At 38.2% G+C, this 22,181-nt stretch overlaps 1 protein-coding gene across 2 annotated transcripts; it reads right to left on the bottom strand.

Annotated features, from left to right (window-relative positions):
- Positions 1-541: 541 nt before the first annotated feature.
- wasla (WASP like actin nucleation promoting factor a) lies at positions 542-18,718 on the bottom strand. Of its 2 annotated transcripts, XM_055155822.1 has the most exons (11): positions 18,254-18,718; positions 14,033-14,167; positions 13,000-13,086; positions 12,801-12,897; positions 12,164-12,187; positions 8,517-8,739; positions 7,651-7,693; positions 6,171-6,324; positions 4,297-4,907; positions 3,346-3,454; positions 542-2,444 (listed from the first exon to the last, which is right to left on the bottom strand). In XM_055155822.1, the coding sequence occupies exons 1-11, from the start codon at positions 18,356-18,358 to the stop codon at positions 2,383-2,385; spliced, it is 1,650 nt and encodes a 549-aa protein (XP_055011797.1). In that variant the 5' UTR covers positions 18,359-18,718; the 3' UTR covers positions 542-2,382. The 2 variants fall into 2 exon arrangements, with proteins under 2 accessions (XP_055011797.1, XP_055011798.1); XM_055155823.1 differs by lacking the exon at positions 12,164-12,187.
- Between the last annotated feature and the right edge of the window lie 3,463 nt (positions 18,719-22,181).

Here is a 22,181-nt window from a genome sequence, read left to right on the forward strand (position 1 = left end):
CCATCAGAGACTAATATGGGTTTGCTGTGAAATGGTGTTTGCAATTTCAAATCATGTATATAAAAGCATGTCATTTGGGCAAAATGATCAAAATTTGCTCTACATATCTGCCCAAAAATATTGACACAGCTTATCGGCCATTGTTGCTCTGGTTTTTAAATGCTCTGCATTGACCATGGAAAGAACTACATCGATTGATCTTTGTAGTTTAAGAAATACTGATCTAATATATTACCATTCCTCAAGTATGTAAACACCTTTATAAACTCTGAATTATACAAGTAAAAATAAAACATTCACATTTAAGTTTACCGTATTTAGTTCCAATCGTGACTAACCAAGGGGGCAGTAAAGTCAATACAAAATACATAATACACCACAATACAATGAATTTACCGTCTTCAGAAGATGGTGCTGGTTCTGACTGAAATGTGGTTAGAACCACAAGAATGATTACACGGGTAGAAGAATAAAGTGACATGACATCTTTGTAAATATTAACATTTATTTAAGTATACAATTTAGTATTCTGGCCCCTCCCTCCCGCCCCATTCACAGGTTCAATGTCAGTTATAAGGGCTTGTCGATGCAGCATCAGGCCTCAGCTGGAGGACGGTAAAAACGATTTTAAGACGGACAGTTAAAACGATTCTCACGCGCATCGCCAAGCTGCTCGCGCACTTTTGGTTCTTCATGGTTATTTGCTTTTTTCTCCATGTGGAGGCATTTACAGTCATGTTGCATAACATTGTACAGTTTGTTAAATCATAGACAGGAGAAGAATAGGAGTAGTAACATTTGTCTATAGTATTCTGTCATATATTACTTATTATAATGTGACACTATTTGAAATAATGACCGGAGCACAGCTGTAACAAAAAAAGGTAACAGTGAAAAAATATAAAATGCCATAGTTTTCAATTGCAATAGTCTTCAATGGGCATGGAACAGTTTGTGGTTAAGGCTATTGAAGAATTCAAGCAGAGTTTGTACTATAAACAGGCTTTATATTAAACTAGTTAATACATTTTAACTATTTTAAAATCACATTTAGAAACCAGTACAAGCAAGCATTTTGTATATTCCAAAAATGTGAATTGCTTTGATAGTGTGCAATGATGAATTTTAAAGTTATAGGCTGGGTCCTCCATAGTCCCTAACCCCTCAATCATTACATAGCCCTGCACTCTTTAGTATTTATTATTTCGAGCACTCACAGAGCGATTTGGACAAGCAGCCCTCTACACATTTCAGTCAACTTTACACACAACGGTTGATTTAATTGTGTTTTATTCTTCAGTCAGTGTGCTGTTGTTGTCGTCGCAATGCATTGTGTCTATATTGACCAGTCTAGTGACCAGCGCTGCACAGAGGGAAATTTTGAGTGCACTATTTTTTCACAAACTGGATACCAATTTGGACAACACTAAAAATGGTGATACCCCAAATAGTGCTTTAAGTAGGGAATAATGTGGACATTAGGACACAGCCCTAGATTTACAGTTAAAATGAGTTATACTGACGTTTCCAGTTTCATTTTAAATATTAGCTGATTTAAATGTTTTACTTAAAGGAAGTTGATTAAGAAATTTTAGAACTATTTTGTCTGCGTCTTATTTTTCTGCTCATTATTAATGCTCAATATGGTTTCAAATTCATTAGAAAACCTGTTTTAGAAGTACACTGCAACTGCATTAGTACTCCATACCATCCAACCACCAACTGCCCAATGCCTATTCAGTTGTTTTTGTGTATACACAATGTCAGTCATTTTTTGCTAGCACACCACTTTCAGCCTTAAAACATCCGTGAACTCAAGTTGTTTTTCCAACAAACGCACACAAAATTAAACAAAAACATTATATAAACTGTGCAAACGAACACATAAAAATATAAGTAGAAGACATGGAAGCGGACGCCTCGTAGTTTGGTCAAAAAATAAAAGTAAAAACAACAAAAGTCTACTGTATTTCTAATTCAAAACAAAAGATAGGACTAATAGCGTTCTCACATTTAAGCTTATATTTGTGCTGTTTTGGTCAGATACTATCCCTTTTCTTTTGCAAGGAATGACAAAAAAAAATTACGAACTAAAAATTATCTCCCATTTTTTTCTTCATATAAGCATTTCTAGTATGCTATATTCTATTATTTATAAATGGTGATGATAGGGTTAAGTGCCTTCTTCTTTAGCAACAAGATGGGACGTCCAGAGACAGGATAGGCGAAGGGAGGTGTGCAGATTTAACGGATGAGGTATTGCACGGATTAATTAGAATAAAATGAAAAGGCGAAAAATAAATATGTACTGTTCATACAACATTTACATTACATTGTAGTGAAGTCCGATTCTGGAAGAGTTTAAGAGTTTAGTGACGTGTTCTAGTCCTCCCATTCGTCGTCATCCTCAAAGTCTTCATCTTCATCGTCATCCTCGTCTTCATCTGAAAGAAATTAGATTAGGATGACTACTCAAATTCTTACTTGAGTAAAATTTTACTTTTACTTTACTTAACATAATATTACTCATGTAGAAGCACAAAATAGTGGTCCAAGAAATTACGGAAGTCAGTATGTGGGGAAAAAAGTATGTGGGAAAACTTAAAGTAACTTAAAGATATTTAAATTGAGAGTTCGTATAATTGAAAGAACAAGAGACTAAATAATGCTAAAAATCTGCTATTTTCAAAGGATAAACATGAAACAAAACAAATGTTCAAAATCATTTCATATTGTCTACATCAAGTTTTTAACACTTGTAAACTTAATCAAAGAAGGGTAATCTAAACTTTTACTTCAATAAAATTACTACTCAAGTAGGAGTAAAGTATGCTATAAAAAATACTTTTAACAATACTAATTGTATTGTAACAATACTAATTGTATTGTTAAAAGACTAAAGCAAATGTAACTGAGTAGATGTAACCGCGTGTACCAACTGTCTCTGCTTATGAGGAAAAAAACAAGGAAAACTGGAAAAGCGCAACTAAAACCGATTGTGGTGAATCTGTTTGAACAGCATGTTGAAGGGAACATTAAAGAGCTGCACATGTTTTTTATTATTCTTAAAAACATGAAAAACTGAACTGAATCAGCCCAATTATTCACTGTGACAAGTTTATAATGGCCTTTTCCAATTTTTCAAGACCAAAGTGGAGTTTTGCGATTTGCTTGCAATTAATATGCTAACAGCGCCCCAGCATTCACGTATGATTGAAATGCTAATAATCCCACAACATACAGGTCTCATTTTGATTTTAGAAGCTGCTTTTACAATATATCTCTGTACTGGGGTAAAGCTAATTTTACTTTGTGAAAAAAGTATATAAGTATGAGTCATTTTACCTGAAGAATGAATGGCTTTGCTCCTCTTCTGCATCACCTCCATGAGCGCACCCACGATGCCTGCAGTGGGAGCTGGTGTGGGGGGGCTGGACTCTGGCAGATCAGACACCTGGAGACATTTGAAAGTGAAAGATTACAAAATTGTTTCATAGTCACACAAATTTTGGCCTGTGAGAATATATTTGAGCTTGAATGAAAAAACCTGTGGGACGAGGTAAAAGTTCCACAAGATGAGACGAGACATAAGATTGGGTCCAGAGTTCAAAATAATTTATAATAAATACACGGTGTGGTTCAGTTCACACTACTGGCCTCACAACTTTTAATTAAATTTAATATTTTTGTAATTCCTGTAGCAACTTTTTTGGGACTATGGGCCAAAACTAAAATGTAGTTGGCTCTCAGTAAAGACTTCATTTATATTGTACACGCAGTACAACTTCAAAACTTCAAACTTTGCAGAACAACTTCATGTCAGATACGAGGTAAATTTCACAAAATGTTTGACCAAGAATAATAATAGAAAAATAGAGGGGTATAAGGTTGGCTATTACTTTTTCGCTGATCAGCTATTGGGCTTGAATCTCCAACATAAGCAGATATTTTTTCAGTTGACCACATGTCTAAAGGAGAGACCTTTAGCTTTATTTGAACACTTTAATGTGAAGAGTGCACTGTTCAAAACTGACTGTGACTACATCACTTTCTGATGGGTTTGCAGTAAAATAAGGCCATTGATAAATTTGATGGCATTTCAAAATCATAATTTGGGTAAGAAAATCTGCCCTATATATTGGGCCAAAAAATATCCCCAAAATATGGGTAGAGCTGATCGCCTTTTGGTTGGTCTGCTTTCAACAATCGAACAATCGTATCAGCATTGGCCATGAAACACCATAACGGCCGATCTCTAATATCTAATTAATGGGTAATAAGCTGTGATGCACTTACAGTCTTGAGCTGGATGCCCTGTCTGATCTGGTCGAGCAGAGCGTCACGCCCGGTGGTGGAGGCGGGCACAGGTCTGTTGTTCTGCTCCACCTTTTTGAGCTGCGTTCCGCCTCGAATCTGCTCCAAGAGGGCCGACTTGCCCCCTCCTAATGGACTGGGCGAGTGAGGGCTCTCCCCTCCGTCCATCTCTGGGGGTGGGGGAGGTCCCGGGGGCGGAGGAGGCGGAGGGGGAGGCGGCGGCGGGGCGGCGGGGGTCGACTGCTGCTGGGACGGTGCTGATGGGGGAGGAGGAGGGGGAGGAGGTGCCGACTGAGGGGTGATGCTTGCGTGGGATGGGGGTGGAGGGGGAGGAGGCTGGTGGTGATGGTGGTGCTGTTGGGGCGGCTGGTGTCCTCTGGAGGGGGGAGGAGGGGGAGGAGGTGCACCCAGAGTGCCGGGGCGGGACGGCGGAGGGGGAGGAGGGGCGGAGGCAGGAGCTCTGGAGGGTGGAGGAGGAGGAGGAGCACCGCGGCCACCCCGGGACGGAGGAGGAGGAGGTGGCGGCGCTGTGCTGTGGTGAGGAGGAGGGGGGGGCGGAGGAGGGCCACCACGAGACGGAGGAGGAGGAGGCGCTGAGGAAAGACAAAATATATAAGACTGATGTAGGATAGAGAATGGCACTTGTTCCACAGTATGACATACAACTTATCTTGCATTTATTCATTTACGGGTGTTTTTAATTTCTCAAAAAATGCATGAAACATTTTATAAATCCCAACTTCCAGTCCTTTAATCAGTTCAAAATTAAGGGTTTGGTGATATACCGAAAAATGTATATAACAAGTCAGATTACAGTTTTTGATTTGATCATGATTCATCTGTATCTTCTGAAAGCTCACACTTTACAGTTTGTTAAAAAACACCCGTCACTTGTTCAGAGCATTAGGGTGAGGCTGACCAGTAGGAGGGAGGGGAGGGAAAAGTGTCTGTGTTTGAGCTTAGAGCTGAATTCAAGAGCAAATTACTTGCGAGATGCTGATTTCATAAGTAGACAAAAATACCAGATTGTCACAGGGCTGAGATCACAGTTAGATTTTTATTACCATATTGCTCAGTCCTATTTGGAAAGATCCTAAAATTGATCCTAAAAAACATGGTATAAGTACTAGAAAGTGTACAAATGACACCGATCTAGTATTTCTGAAATAAAATTGTAGCTATAAAGCACGATGTTTTGGATTCCACTCATTTTCACACTTCTATCTGCTGCTGTTGAAACCACATGAATAAAACATGGGCAGAGACACTGGTCAGAGGAACTGTCACTGAAAATAACATCTACCTTAAAAACAGTGTTTCATCTGCACTCAGACCCAATCTACGTAAAACACAAGGTACAGGACACAGGGAGGAAGAAAAAGATGAAAAATAAATGTATACTTCTACTATATGGAAAATACCATGCTTTGTTGGTGGAGAGTGTTTCTTTGTAAACGTCCTTGAACTTACTTAAAGTTACCCTTGTACTTGACTTAACTGTATACATTCACAAGCAGACAACTAAAATATTGAAAGAGCTGAGAAGTAAACAATATTTTTAAAAGCTCTGAGGTCAAGGTTTATTAAGCAGACAGCTCTACTGAACCAAACTAGCCATGCTGAATAATGTGTAATATAACACTATCTGTAGACTGGGCTGTCTCATTTGATTGGTCCATTTTGAATATTCCAAAAAATATGCGTGTAAGGTTTCTAATATCTGCCAGTAGTACAACAGTGTCAGGAAATTAAAGAAACAACAAAGTAGCAAAATCTACATTGTTAAACCATACATGACTTGTATTACTTGTATTTTTTTCTTTTTACACATTACTGCTGCATGCCTGTGCCCTCACCTTGCCTCCGGAGCTCGTTCTTCACAGCCTCCACTCCTCCTTTCTTCTCGATGAAGTCGTAGATGACTTTGGACGTTTCTCTGTCTTTGAGCTGTGCCTCTGAGATCCCACACATGTCAAACAGGTTCTTCAGCTCTGGGTCCAGGTTATTCAACTGAAATGAAAAATACACTTTAATGTTGCTAATATTTTTCTAGTTGGCAATGTTTCCAGTTTCCAGTACAAAAGTTACAGTCTTTGTGTGCCCTCTGGTGGCCATCAAGGAGAAATGCAGTGTGCTTCCAATTTCAAAAGGCCATATTACACTATTTCCTTATCTATGTTATATTGTTGTTTCATCATCAGAAGTTTCATTTACACCTGTTTAACACACAAACCCTGCATATTTCTTCTCTCAAACTGAAAACACTTTGTTCCACCTTGTGATGTCATGTGGTGATACAGGAAGTGTTGCACTGTGTTTTTGAACACCATACATCTTCAAAAGAATCATTTGGATAATTTCAGCACTGTAATTCCCAATCTCTACTGTATAAAATGTAAACGAAAGCTGTTAACGTGAAAACTGTTTCAAGACTTCACAAGGTGGAACAGAGCATTTAGAGCTTGTAGACAAAACTAATGATCCAGGATTACTCAAACATGTGTGAATGAAACAAAATACAACTTCAGGTATGTTTTGGAGGAGGTAACAACATTCTAACATTCTAACTATCTGCTAAGGTATGTTCCCTGGCAAGCAAATATGTTACATACTCACATTTCACATATAAACTGAACCTGAGAAGCAAAAATGTACATTAGGAATGTACCTATAAATATGTTGCCACTAAAGGAACTCTAAGATTTAGATTTTAAATTCCATAAACATGACCCAAAAGTGCAGTAGTTTTTACTGATAAGAATAAATCAGCATTACTATTGTTGATTACAAAAACTATTGGCCATGATGACCAAGTTGTTCATGTTATAATTTGGTGTTTGAGTTCTTAAGACGATTATCCAATCAGAAAGCAGAGTGAGTCTCATAAGAGTCTCTCATTTTGGGCTGCTAGTTTCAATATTGAATTAAAACCTAAAATGGATTTTCTCTGATCTAAATCCTCACTACATAAACCCCTTGCTGCAGCAGTATATACATCTCCATATAGTGAGAATGAGAAAAACATGTATGTTGTCTCCATCTGAAGGTTGAGACACTGACAACCCAGGTTTTGATTGTAGTACCTTTTTAAAAACTTTGTAGGATCACCATTTACTTTAAGGAGCTGTATGTGATCTAACTCTAATTGCACAATGTGATGACATCTTTTCTGTATTGTTAAAATCCATATCTTAAGCCTAATCTTGACAGGGACATTTTGGTGTGTCTGCAGAGTGACAGTCTGTTTTGAACTGGAGGACACAACAGAGGCCTATTGTTGGTTACATCACACTCTCCGCTCTCCATTGTGTCAGAGCTGAGGAGGACTGTACTCACATCAAAACCAGTGTTCGGGTCCCAGCCCACGTGGCCAATGTGTCTGCAGAGAAGCAGGAGAGAGGGTTAGCACAATTAAGCACATTTCAAATAATATAGATAAAATGCATTTACAAGTACAGAGTACTTCAGCCTTTCTGCTTCCCAAGTTTTGTAGGTTGACATACTTCAAAAACTGCAATTAAGTTTGGCATGTTTGAAAGTTAACTCGCAGATTGGAGCCCATTTTAACATGATTATGACCAGTGCAGTGTTTAAAAGGAACTATGCCATTTCATTTATTTGTCAACCTGATTAGTTAATATTACACAAAACTATTTATTTTATATTATATATTTTATATATTACAATTAAAATATTACAATTGTTTTTATATACATATTGCTGAAGAATCTCAAAATAAGCTACATAACTTTGTGTGTTTGAAGACATTTTATATTGCTTTGGGTAAATAAATTTGTCTACTGTATAAACTAGAAAAATACAATTAGTACCAAGCAATTAACAATCATTATGCAAAAGGGTGCGACGTAAACAGCGTCCGATTTTCCACTCCACTATCAATATATAATTATGTAATCATGACTACTGTTGCCCAAACCCTCATATCACCACACAAAGCCCCTCAGAAAGCCCCTCCTGCTGAGCCTGTGCACCCAGTCGCCCACGCACTAATGCTAATGCTAAACAGTGAGTTCATGTACGTCAGCTCCACAGACAGAGCCTCCATTGACAACAAGTGTTTACTGCAGCTATCCACCGTCCAATAGAAGAGCTCCCCTTCTTCTCTCACCTCTAAACCCCAAACCATAAGGCCAAACCAGTGCGCCCGAAGCTTCTGATGGAACGTCAATGACCAAACTTACTGGAAGTTGCTGGGTGTTCCGATGTCAGCTTTGGTCAGCTTCTTCTTCTTGCCTTTGGTCTTCTTGTCCTTCCTGTTGAGAGCGCTGTGACTGAGCATGTTGTTGAGGTGGTAGGGTTGCTGCTGCTGGACTTGGGGCTGGTGATGGTGGCCGTGAGAGTTGTGGAAGCGAACGTTGTTCTCCGGGTTCTTGATGTCCACTGTGGCCATAGGCAGCGCCGGACCTACACACATCACATACAGTACAGTACAGCAACAAGCAGGGAGGGGGGAAAGGGAGCGGTGGGAAAAATGATTAACATTCTCTGAACTTGTATGTGTGCAGTCGAGTTTTAGCTATATTTGGATCTTTAAGGAACGTGTAAAAGCAGTAGTAGTGACCAGACAGAGGCAGTACAGGGACCAAACTGAAGAGAAAATTCTAAATACCAATGATATTCTAATTTCCAATTATTTGCTGCACCAACACACATCAAAGCTTCAAAAGTATATTTAGTGACATGTTGCCAAAGAACCTACACCACTTTTCTCCAGTCATTTTCTTTCTACTATTCCTTTTTGTTTGCAAGTAAAAGTTTAGTTTAATTTATTCTTAGGATCCCCATTACCTGATCTTAACAGACAGCTACTCTTGCGGTCCCTATATTATTAAAAAAAAAAAGATATTCCATGACAAAATGTTCAAATATGAATAGAGGACAGCGATATACAAATTGTTCTTTTGAAGGTATGCAAAATTTGAATATCTATAGCTATATTGTTGGCTACTGGAACAGAAATTTGCAGTGTAATCTTTTAAATGAGGATATAAAGTGATTTGCACTTCTTTGGTAAATTTTATAGCTCATTAAAATTTTGTGCAGTGCTTGAACCTCAACCAGGACACAAGGACTTAATTAAAAGGCATATTTAACACATTTCTGATGGCCTGTAAAAATAATCTGACAATAGTGGTCGGAAAAATGCATTATTACAGCAAGTTAGGCTTATCAAATTTATTATTTTTCAATTATTCTGTAAGGTGTTGCACTTAACTTGTCTCAGCCGTAATTCTGAATGTATTTATTTGAAGGAACAAAAGAACAACTATAAGTGGGGGACGAATGGTAGCACAAGTAGTAACACTTCAAGTCAGTCTAGACATTGCAGTATGGTTGATGGCTGCTGGGAGCAACTGTATCACGGAGTAGATGCACGCGTCTGAGTGTCACATTTGATCCGAGTGTTTAATGATTCATCTCAATACTAATGTCCTCCTCTTCACTCTGTGCTGCTCAGAACGCCATTTCTTAATAATCTTAAACTGCAACAGAGGCATCCCACATAAACACTAATCCACTGATAATCCAAGCATCAGAACGCAGGTCTCTCCATGAGCCATAGACCACAGCACGGGCTTGAATCTAAACCCCCTTGAGGCCCGAGACCAAGGGACTGAGTGGGTGCCTCATTAAAAACTGCATGGGATGGCCTGCTTAGGATAGAGTTATACAAAGCAGAAATGAGTGAAACTAAAAGAAAGTTAGGATAACACTAAGAGCTAAAATCAATCAAGCTTCAAACAGATGTTGAAGATTATAAGTGGAGCGCTTAATATAGTAACAGAAGCTAAAATGAAAAGCTGGTACCTTCTTTTGGCACTATAAGTATTGGCAGAACTTAATGAGCACTTCTATCATGGAACAAAACTGATAATACAAGACTATATATTATAAGTCTATTTATTTGGAATGTGTCAGCAAAGTGCTAAAAAATTTTAAGATACACTTTATTGCTAGAGGTTCCATGGAAATATTATTGGTTTACCTGAAATGTTGGACAGTATGGAATTTCACTTGTTCATCTCTATGAGGATGAGCAAGTGACACCATCAGGCCAAGTCACAGGACAGATGGTGACTTTGCTCACAGTAGCTTAAAGCATTTTTAAATCCATGCACGTTTAATGTAGTATTATGGAACATTCCAGGCAAAGCAATTGTATCAGCATATAGACAAATTCACAGTGCACTTTTAAAAGAGAACAGACTGTAGCAATAATCTCAAAAGACCAAAAAGTGACCAGATTATACACACATATACATGTACATAATACATTTTGTATTGTATTGTATTTTGTAGTTCATTGTAGGTTGGTTTGCAACCTAGAGTCAAAATGACTTTCTGTTGTTCAATTTCAATTTCCTGTGTAGAGAAAAAACTATACTGGCTATTATATGCTGCGCTACACTGCTGCTCTGCTGTTGTGGCCTTCATGGAAAATTTGACTTCTAATTGATGGTACCACCCCAAAGCAAAGTGGAAAAAACATCTTTGCTCTTCAATGGGAAGTAAACATTGCCTGAATTGCTGAACTATTGGTTTACTCTTTGGCATGTGAGCAAAATGTGCGTAACCCCGGATGACCTCTGTTCTTTTGTGGAGGGTGTAAAGACGATCAGAACAGACGCTCAGGGACAAAGGGACAGAAAAGTGAGAAGAATGAGGTGCCTCCCACAGAAAGCTGCAGATCCAGAGTAGAAACGCAGCCCTGTCCTCTACTGTTTCAGCTCAAGTGTCAGAAAGAGTTCACAGAGAAAGTTTACCCAGAGACTGCCACACACACACACACACATTTCACACACTTCACACTTCACACACTTCACACACGAACAAATACAGGTTTGTCCAGCCTTTTCTTGGTCTTGTGGGTATCGGTTGAATTTTTGCTTGAGTGGATTTTTGTGTGGTTGGTATGCTGTAATAAACATGCTTGTAGTGATGATGTCTGACAGGTGTTATGTAAAATAATTTGTTTCCCACACTATGTAAGGAATTCCTGAAAAACAGAGCCAGCTTTCCATCACCAGCCCATTCCCACTGTAACTAACTACCCGCTGCCCACTCAGGCAGTTTTGTGGATGGTTGCTACAGGAAGGACATTCAGCAAATACATTTGCTAAATGAGTGATAGAAATTCACCCTGATAGAAAGTGGAGAGCTGAAAGGAAATTAAATTCATGTGTGGAATAACTAAATAATTAAATCTCTAGAGTGGGTCGTCTCACCCAATTTCTTGGTACTTTTTTGCCCCTGTACTTTAATGTGAATTTGTTACCTAGTTGCATAACTACTAAAATTTGTAATTGCTGGCAAAATATCCATTTTGAGTTTGCCAAGTAATCAACCAGAACCAAAAGTGTTCTACTATCAGATGATAAAAAATAATTTCTTAAAACTCATTAAATGTTTTATGTAAAATTTGTGGTTTGGTGCACAAATTGTTTTGACCAATTTGAGACAATCAAAACAAGCTCACCTGTGGCGTGGTGAGGATTACAGATTATGCCTAAAGCGAGGCTCCACAGGGTTTAAAGGAGCAGTGCGGAGCATGTGGTCTGCATATGGAGCAGATGGACTTCCTGCTGACCAGATTAACTCACGGCCCTCTCTATGCCGCTGGTACCACGGCAACACAAACAGAGTGATTCAGATATGCTACAGCTATGTGTGTTTGTGCAAGAAAAGGCACTTTAACTATAGTCATTATCATCCAAATGAGCCAAGCAGTGCTAAAAAACTGAGAAGATTTGAAAGTTGAGAAAGCAAGGATAAAATACCACGCATAAAAAATATATAGAAAAGACCAGTGGATGAAGCTTTAACATACCATTTCTAGGATCACTCCTTTTCTCTGCAAAAAGACAAATTACACCGATTATATAAAGCTGCGTCAAGATATGAGCTTAGGAAAAGTTTAAGAAGGAAGAGAAGAAGTCTGAGAAATGGTGTGTTAAAGCAGGGTTAGTTGAGGGTACGAAAGCTGATTGAGGTTGAGCGGTCTTAAGAGCTTAAGCATGGTGTGTTTTGGGAAAAAGTTGTTTTTAAGTAAATTTCCTGTACAGTCATATTATTGATTTTGTAAACATGGCAATGTATAGTATGCAACAGGAGTTCAAAGGTCACATTTGTCTCCTAAATGTACAACAGTCTGGGTGATGGTAAAACAGTCAATATTTAGAAAAAAAAACACATTACAAAACAAACCTCAATCTATATATATATAAAAAAAAACAAATAGACTGGCGTTTTAAAAAATGTGTTAGAATATGGTAACAGGCTTATAACTAATCAACTGACAATTCATAAATGCTTAAATCTTGACACTAGAACCTAAAAAAGGTATTGTTAGTACATGAGACGGATCATGTAAATTGCTAGCATTAGTATTGTTAGATATGTGAGAACCAAGATGAATGATAAAAGACAAAGCAAAAGTGATCCAAAGTCAAATCCATGAAACTTACCAGTTTTCCTTTGTCTGCGATTGAGGAGGTCATTGATGGCAGCTCGAAACCTCTTTGCCTCTTCTTCACTGGCAAAGTTCAGGCCGATCTGACTGGACTACATAAGAACAGAAAAAAAATACATCAGCAAAACCAACCAACATTTTAGAAGAACATTTTATTTGATTCATTTGTGTTTTGTTAAAGGCAAAAGACTCACATCTCCTGCAAATGTGATGAAGTAGGATCTGGGGCTGCTTATGGAAAAGTTGTGGTAAAGCTCCTGTTCATACATTGTTTTTCCTTCCTGGAGGAATAAAAACACAAAATATTAGAAAACAGAAATAAAAAATAACAATCTCTAACATTTATGAAGTGCATAACCGCACATTCAGTAAATAAAATAGTGCTATAGTGCATTACTGTTGATTTATTGAACTGTATTACTTAAAGTAGAGCGTTTAAAGAGGCTGTCAATGCCAAATGCTGTCCAGCACAGGGAAAGTAAAGCATCCTCAGCTGCTGGGAATAACTCCATTGAAGTGAATTGCTTGCACACCATTTTTAAAGCTCTGTATTCATTTGATCAATGACTTCCTGTAGTTTTAAGAAGCATTTTCACCACAGTGTCATTACAAGCAAAATAATGAAACAGAGCAGTGCACCAAGGTGACTGAGTGTTTTTCAGGTCTACCAACGAGTGAGCATTAGTAACCATAAGCCAGCTTGCTGCATCTGGGTCCAAAGCAGCAGTCTGACCCGAACAACAACAGAAAGGTTGCTAATTGGCTGCATTGTGCAAACAAGGTAATTTTGTGATAGGATTGTGAAAAAAAAGGCACAAAAGGGATTTAGGGAGGTTGTGAGGAGTTGTTTGACCTTAAAAGTTGATACATGCAAATATTTGGTCATAATACTGCTTCAGTTAAGTCACTAACAGGAGTCTTTTCTTAGATAGAGGTCAGATGGAAGAGTGTAAAATTACTACTTGAGCTATTTGCTGATATTGCAAACACACCATAGCTGGTCTCACCAATACTGTGCAAAGGTTTGTTGTTTTTACACTGTCGTTGATTATGTCATACTTTCAGTATGACATTCTGGCAGGAGCCAGAATTATGTATATTTATTAAATGCTGAATATTTTATCTAACCTCCATCACAACCGAACACTGTGGGCCTAAAATGTTACGTCATCTTACGCTCCACATGCCCTGGCCTGAATCCTGCTCCCCTCCTTTCTGAGCACCCACCTTGATGTCGAACACTCGGATGAAGTAGGACCTCTGGGGGTTGTCTTTGACCAAGCAGGCCACTCCGCAGCACCTCTTGAGCCACGTGCAGCTGCGATCCGCCGCATACACCTGGACCACGGCCGAGCACAGAGACTGCAACACACAGGCAGAAGAGGGCACTGAGGCAGGAAGGAGCCAATGACACAAGCAGCCAACTCAGCACTAAAGGAGGGGCAATAATGTGAGTGCGCGGGGTGAACAGGGCTGCAGAAACTTGATTAATTTACACTTATTGAAAACTCATGAGGCTATGTAATGTAATGTAATGTAAGGAAAGGAGCCTTTATGGTCGTCATGATGTGATTTAAAATGAAAGAGCTCAAGTGGGACTGCAGATGTAGGGCATGCACCAAAGTATAGAGCAACAACAAAAGACAACAGAGACAACTGTGGCTGTAATAAGAAGGTTTAAAAACGTTGCAAACCCCAAGTCCAGAATTATGCATCATCTCATTATATTTGATTAAGATGTAATGATTTTAGCCCCCCCAACCCAACATAGAAATAACACCTACACCGTGTTCTCGCTAGGAATATCACGCTATCAAATGTAGTGTGTTTCTGTTACAGTCAGAAGAAACATTTTTCATGGGATAAGGGTTGAACTGAAATTACTTTATTATATGACAACAGTTGTGATACTTTTGGTTAAATATTGTGTCCTCTCAAAAAAAACAACAAGATAACTGATTACCCTAATAATCTTCACACCTTTGGTTCCATCCTGTACATTTGTTTACCATCAGCATCCTTGGGTTTTGGTCTATGGTTAAATGTCAAAAATCTATAGCAATAAATGTGCTTTGTTAGACATTAAATTCCTGTCCTTTATAGTTGGTCTGAAAGTCTTTATGTCTCAATATACCTCACTCAGCAAATCCAAATATCCACTTCATTGGAACTGATAGCTTCAATTTTCTCTTTTAAGTGCCCAGATGTTCTTCAAAAAACATCTGTTAAACCCTGTCAAACAGCACATGTGTCAGAGGAAACGGAAACGGAGCTGCTACACAAAGATGACATGTGAATCTCGCAAAACCTGCACAGATAAGATCATGGCGTTTGTCACAGAAATTCCTTTACAAAAGGTCTTCACAAAAGGCCAGGGACAAAGAACAAAAGGCAGTCTGTTATGTCATGATTAGGTTTCAATAACATTTGAAAGAAGTTGGGTTAGTTAACAATGTAGGAATGGTCCTTTTTTTAATATAGGGGAGTTTACTGGTAACATAAGACGACAATGAAAAGTGGGTTAGAACTTAGAACCAAGTCACAGAGGATTTTATGTCTGGCTTTGTGGCAGCTGTAAAGAAACACTGCTGGTAAATTCATTAAGGAGAAAACTGTTTTACATTGAGAGTTTTTAAATGACGCAGCTTGTGGTGCTTTTCAGTTCGGGGAAATCTTTTTTTAGACACAAATTAAAGTTATGTACTTTAATTTGCCATGTTATTAGAGGCACAGATTTGGTACATTCTGTTGGCTTTGCTTTTGGTTAATTAGGAGTAACTTTTTAACATTTCTATTATAAATGTTTGTAAGAAGGCAAGAGAGAGAATGATACTGGGAGAAGTGTTTGCAATAAAATTTCAGGTTAATATTTCAAAATAAACTATTCAGTTGAACCTTTCAAAAGATACTAGGGAGAACTGCATGCATTTTAGAAAAGATTTGTGGTGGTCTACAAACTACAAGGTTATCAGGTTTTATAGAGGGCTCATACTACGTCACTTTTTGCTCTTGTCTCCTCTTGTCCTGTCTGGTATCATGTCAGTGTTTTGTAGGATTTCAGCAGTTTTCAAGCTCTCACGGGAGCTGGGCTAGTTGTAACAATCAGGTATGAGTGGATGTCCATCTACTGAAGTTTGAGCCATTTCTTCTCCTCATTTATGCACTCACCTGCATTTAATGCATATGGGTCAATAAGACATATCCAAGTCACTAATGTTAATTAAGCATCATCACTAATTTTATCACACAGTGATAAACTGGTTTAGTCCACTGACAACAGTGCTAGCTAGTGTTGCAACTTCATGTTAACCTCATATTTATATTGGAATAAAACTAAATAGAAATCAAGTAAAATGTCCAAAATCCCCAGTGTTCTTTAGGGTGTATATCAGTGTCATTAAAACAAGAGAATATAATACTATAATACTTTACTATACACTACTACTACAATAAAACCAATTTACCCCAGTGGGTACTCTGCAAGTAGGGCTGCAACTATTATTTTATAAGTCAGCGATACATTTTTTGATCTGTCAACCAGACATACTATTATTTCAATTATACATTCACTGATACTTTAACAAAACAAAGGTTTGATGAGATGACTGAAGGCTTCGAGAGAACATTCACATTCATTCAACTTTATTAATGATTATAATCAGAAATGATTCATTCTTTTGATTTAATAATACCACTGTCTTTGTCATAAAACCAGTGGATTGAAGAACATTATATTTTAATTAAATTTTGATTAATGTTGCAACCGTAATTTCAAATAAACCTAACACAACCCTTTCACCTTGATTGCTGTCCGACAGTAAAAGGATGCTCTGCTCAGCACTATCTAATCCTCCATTGGACTGCTCCAGTGTGCAGTCTGCAGGTTTTTTACTGAGGTCACACAGTGTTTGTACTTCTCCCTACATTTCTGCAGTGCAAAGTCATTCCTGGCACCACCGCAGCCAGGAGAAAAGGAAGAGGAAGCGCCAGAGGGCATGTTGCTTCCTGGTTGGAGATTTACGAGAGAAAGGTCAAAGGTGTAATGACAAAGCACTTACCAGCATCACACAGGAGGGGTCTTAGGTCGCATGTTAAAGCACCAATCAGGGACTTTTGAGGACTCGCACTGAAGGGAAAGTATGCAGCAGTAAACACAGACACACTCCAGCCACCTCAAACTGACTAACTGCTAACACGAAGAGCAGCTGTGTACCATTTAGGGCTGCAAGATTAATCGCAATTGGAATGGACACAGTTGGCAAATTGCATAAGGGGCAATTTTTGTAGTACTGTCAGTTCCTCCACAAACAACAAATATCCTCTTATTCTGCATACAAACTGCTAACCCTGTAGATCTGTACAACCATGTCCTGAAATGTGACTCTTATATCAGACTGTTAGTTCATATTTCAGTCACTTTGTGAATTCTTCTGGACACATTTAAAATGTGAACTTTGAACAGAATCCTATCATTAAAAACATAAACTGCAATTCTAATCACAAATGCAAATAATGTCAGATGGGTTGCAATTACTTTCCTGAACTCGCTCGACCTTAGTACTGTTGTATGTTTCAACCAAAGATGCAGATTAAAACTACAACTTAGGGAGTCGACTCTAATGTCATTTGTGTGCATTTTGCCAGTTCTTTTTATGCCAGCAGCTACTGTGCAAAAAGATTCCCACATGATCAAGTCCTCAAAATCATGAATAATAAATATAAAATACTATTTCCTATAAGCACATCACAAAGGCGGCAAAGTCCTCTGCAAACGCAAATATATGTCCATGAGGTTTACATTATGTGAAAAAACCTGCAAACATTTCAGTCTTTCACATTTTAACAAACTTGGAGATGTGTCTAAAATGTGCATAAAACTGACCTGGGACTGGTTATTACATATTCAACCCCCCAAAATGTAATAAGTCAATAAATTAAAATAGTATTCAGTACAGTAACGTCAAAATACATCTATAACATCATACAACGCATTGTTTTCCATATGCTGGCAATAATCATTTTAGTGGAGAATGTTAAATACATGGTACACCCAGTCAGGTCGTATCCAAGTTCCTCTGTGGTATATTTTTGAGCAAACAGAAGATTCCAAGAGTCATGTTTGTATATTAGACACTGGCCTCTCCACACAGCAGTCACTATATTGAGCAGTGCAACATAGCATAGCGTATTTTCCTATCCATCTGTGCAACCACTGTCTCAACTGGTTCTATGAAATTATCAGCGACTAGATCAGCATTTGTTTTGACTATGAATGATGAATAAATAAGTAGGTCAAATAGTTAGAATGTGTATTATGAGGGTTTGAGGAGAGTTTTGTACTGCGAACCAATGCAACAGATAGAGTACTGCATTAGGATCGTTTTGATGGCGTGAGATTGCGTGCACCTGGGAGTAGAGGCGAACTGCAGGTGGTAAACACAAACTTACGGCACATTTCCTTCCCAGGTAGCTGAACAGACACTCGTTCTCCTGCGGGGTCAGCAGGATGGAGCCGACGTTCACGGCCCTGCGTGGCGGAGGGTGGCTGTTCATGGCGTCCCGAGTCTTCAAATTAGTCAGTCCTCGAAACGGTGCACTTATTCCCGGACGGGCTCAGCAAACACCGCTAATTACTCAAAATCCATGCGGGCTGCAGTCGCTTCGGCGGCCTGCAACCCGATCATCTCCCCTTCGCACAGTCAGACACTCCGGGCTGGAGGTGGAGGGCGGAGGGGGCAAGGGGTCTAATCGGGCCGTGCTCCTGCTCAGAAAGTATCCTTAAATGTCCCGGCAAACAGTGAAATATAATATGACTGTCGATTTAGTCTCAGTGAAGAAAATCCTCCTAACTTTCATTAGAAAACTCCGGTAGCTGCAGTAGCTATGCGTATATCCAACATGGCAGCGAGGCGGAAGGAGCCAATTTAAAAAAGAGGAGAGGGGGGGGAGGGGTTTCAGGGAGCAAACTCTGGGAATGTTGTCGGGATAAGGTCAATAGAATAGTATAATTTATGAAAATCCGTCATATTATTTCTCCTGACATGTCACTTACTTAAAAAATTAATTTAAATTGGGTTTTATTGAGTAATGTAAAGCCAAATTCCCGTTGCTATGGGAAGTGGTTCGGTCCGTATGGAATGCAGCTCTGCGGAGGGAGGGGCGGGGCTGCGGAGCGTGACGTAGAGGGGGCCGGAGGAGAACGTCACGTGATAACATGAAAATGAACTTGAAATGTTGTTTTTTATTGTTTGTTATCCATACACATATAATCAAACAACATCATTTACTATTTATTTTAACAAACTTTATTTTCTTTCCATTTTAAAGCTCCTAAACAATAACAATTTAATGTAAACAACAAAAAGTTCAGTTTCCTAAAGGGCAATAAAGTTATAATTTAAAAGCTTATTAACAATTTGAATTGTATTCACTTTAATCTGGTTGTTGAGTAAGAAGTGAATTGTTCCAATAGTTATACTTTGTTATGCGACTGGTTACACCAAGAATTGGGATTGCTTATACCAAGAATATATGAATCTGCTGTCTTGTGCTAATAAAAAGTGACATACTGAAAGTTCTTCTGAAGGTTTTTGGGGCAGAATTATAAGGCATAGCACGGAAACAAACAGCGGATGATATATAAACTAGACAAAAAAATCTAACAAACAAACAAAAAAAACAAACATATTTTACACAAGTAAGGTGATATTTAGAATAGGTTTGTGATATTCACTTTTGATCTACTGGCTTAGGCTATAAGAGATTTGTCCTTGTAACTCATCTCCCTGCTGACTAATTTAGGCTTGCCCGCAAGGCTCTCTCTGTAACTAAAATAGACACAGGTAGGTAGTGCTATTGTTGTGGTAGTGTACAGTACTAGTGACAGATGGACTGCGCACTGGTCCAGTCCTAATCTGGAGACCACCTGCTGAATGTGCTCTGTTTATCAAAGAATGGGTCAAAGACATAAGGGTTTAAAAAGAGACAGCATGCAGGCCGAAAGCCAAAATGAACCAATAAATAAAATGAAATTCTTGATCAAATAAATTGGGTTTCTAATTGTTTTACAATATGTTGCTGCACCTATACTTAAAGGGGTACTATGTAACTTTTCTAATGGTGGAGGGTCTGCTTTCTGCTCATCTCCATGGAGATGTTATGGCTTTGCATGAAATGTTCCACACAGTATGACGTTGATGTATCTATCCATGGAGACAAGCAGGAGGTGCCACCAGGCCAAGTTACAGGCCAGATCTGTGAAAAGATGACTCTGCTCACAGTTAACAATTGATGATTTGAGTGATGAACAAAACTGCAATGGAAAAAAAGCAAGACAAATGCATTTAATGGAATAATGTGGGACATACCAAGTAAACCAACAGTAAGGTAACATTAAGGTAAGCATGGATGCCCACCAGAAAAGTTACATCGTGCACCTGTAAGTGAAATTGGTTAATCTACTCAAAACATATTACTGATCTGGGATTATTATTTTTTAAATAAAAAAAGAATATATTTTTGTGAATTGCTAATTGCTATGGCAATGGTGCTTTTTTTTTCTTCCACCACTGTGAAATCCATGGATAACAGAAGTAAACAACACAATAAAACAGATATAATAGAAAGTGGTGCATTATCTAACAAGCAGTAGAAGATTAGCTTGTGACTTCTGACATCTATGAATATGATGTTTGAATGTAGATTTCCAAAGGCCCATAGTTGCTGGCATGAGATTTGGTCATTAAGGTCTATCCAGGAAAGTGATGCATCGTTGCATTGTAAAAATAACCGTCCTAAATATTTTAAAAAAGTTTCCCCGCATCATCATATTGCAATACAAAAAATATCCACTAGATGGCAGCAGATACAGTAATTTAATTTTGGTGCGACCTCTGCTCGTTTGCTTCAAGCTACTGTGATCGCGCGCGTGTATGCGTACATGTGTATGTGTGTGCCCATAAAAGTTTTAATATTTCTAAGTTGTTCAAACAAACAAAAAACACAACAACAAAGGATTAGATTATCAAGGCAGACAAATGTAGATCAATAAAGGTCTATGGTTTTCCCTTTTATCCTCTGACGCACTTTCTCTGTAGATAAATTTGCTCCAGTTTGCCTGTTTGTGCTGGCTGTTGCTCATCAAAACTAGTCCTGCATAGGCCACTGTATTTTGCAATAGGTGTGAATTATTAATTTCTAGTAACAATGTTACTCGATAGAGATATAAATTTGAAACTTAAGAGAAACGTCTACAAGATTTTCATCAGTGTTTTTATATGCTTTTTTATGTAGAGTGGGACATTTTTTCTAAAACTAAAACATGAACAGTGCCAGAGAAAATTCTAATTTCGCTGCATTTTTTCAAGTTTCAGTTTTGTAATTTTGTTTTTATGTGAAAGCTTACATGTTGAAAAAGCAAACTGACTAAAACACAAACGTTTTGCCTGTAGTGTCTCATCTTAATGATATGCATATAAGTCACATTTGTTTAGTGGAGCTTATATCATTTTTGGATCAGCAGAAACATAAGCTGATTTAGAGAGTGTATAAAAATGTTCACCTGACCAGTCTAGTCTAGTTCTTTGTCCAGCTCTTCCTGTCATCAGCATTCTGGGTTTTTCCACAGCCACTGACTGCTGTGTCATTATTTAACATGGCTCAGTCAGGTGTCAGTTCTGCAAGTCACTCAAATTTATACAAGAACAAAATAACATTATAAAAGAACATTCAACATTTTGATTTCAATTGTTTCTGTGTGGAAAGACTCGCTATATAAAGTCTGAATAATAAATTAACTACAACAGCATAGCCTGACCTCTCTTGTTCAAATAAATATAAAATTTAAAAAGTATTATCCAGTACTGATGCAGAGGTGGAGTTCATATCCGTCTGATATTTTGTCAGCTGCAAACTTAGGGTTGGGAATGGTCAACGCCTTTCTCATATGAAGTGAGATAGCTGTGTGATAAAACATCTGGAAAACTAAACTATCTGATTTGCAATAAAATTTGATCAGTCAGCAGTAATAGAATGGTATTTCCTGAATCAAATAACAGAATGAGATCAGGCATGTACTAAGGAGATGGCATGAGTCCTTGCCCCTTTTGTCAGTCAAGCTTTTTACTGTCTTGTCATGTCTTTTTTTTTTTTTTTACAGGCAAAAAGCAAAACAAACAAAGAGGTACTTCTGTTAGTATAAATCTTACATTTTTACATCCTTGTCAATAAAATGTCTTTTCTATGCATGCCCCTTTTTAAAAGTTTGAGTCCTTGCCCTGTCTCTGCACACTCTGTTCAAAATCAAAACAATCTATTTCCATGAAGACAAGCAGGTGACACCATCAGATCTGTGGAGAGGATTGTGTGGAAACCCACT

This window comes from Boleophthalmus pectinirostris, unplaced genomic scaffold, assembly GCF_026225935.1.
Source record: "Boleophthalmus pectinirostris isolate CB_2022bp ecotype Guang Dong unplaced genomic scaffold, ASM2622593v1 HiC_scaffold_2, whole genome shotgun sequence".
Taxonomy (NCBI): domain Eukaryota; kingdom Metazoa; phylum Chordata; class Actinopteri; order Gobiiformes; family Gobiidae; genus Boleophthalmus; species Boleophthalmus pectinirostris.

Bases quoted from the DNA above. Each gene is read 5' to 3' on its own strand.
- wasla (XM_055155822.1), bottom strand. From the start codon at position 18,358: ATGAACAGCCACCCTCCGCCACGCAGGGCCGTGAACGTCGGCTCCATC. The intron at 13,087-14,032 runs GTGGGTGCTCAG...TTATTCCTCCAG, and splicing joins TCCGAGTGTTCGACATCAAG to GAAGGAAAAACAATGTATGA. The intron at 12,188-12,800 runs GTAAGTTTCATG...GTCTTTTTGCAG, and splicing joins TCGCAGACAAAGGAAAACTG to AGAAAAGGAGTGATCCTAGA.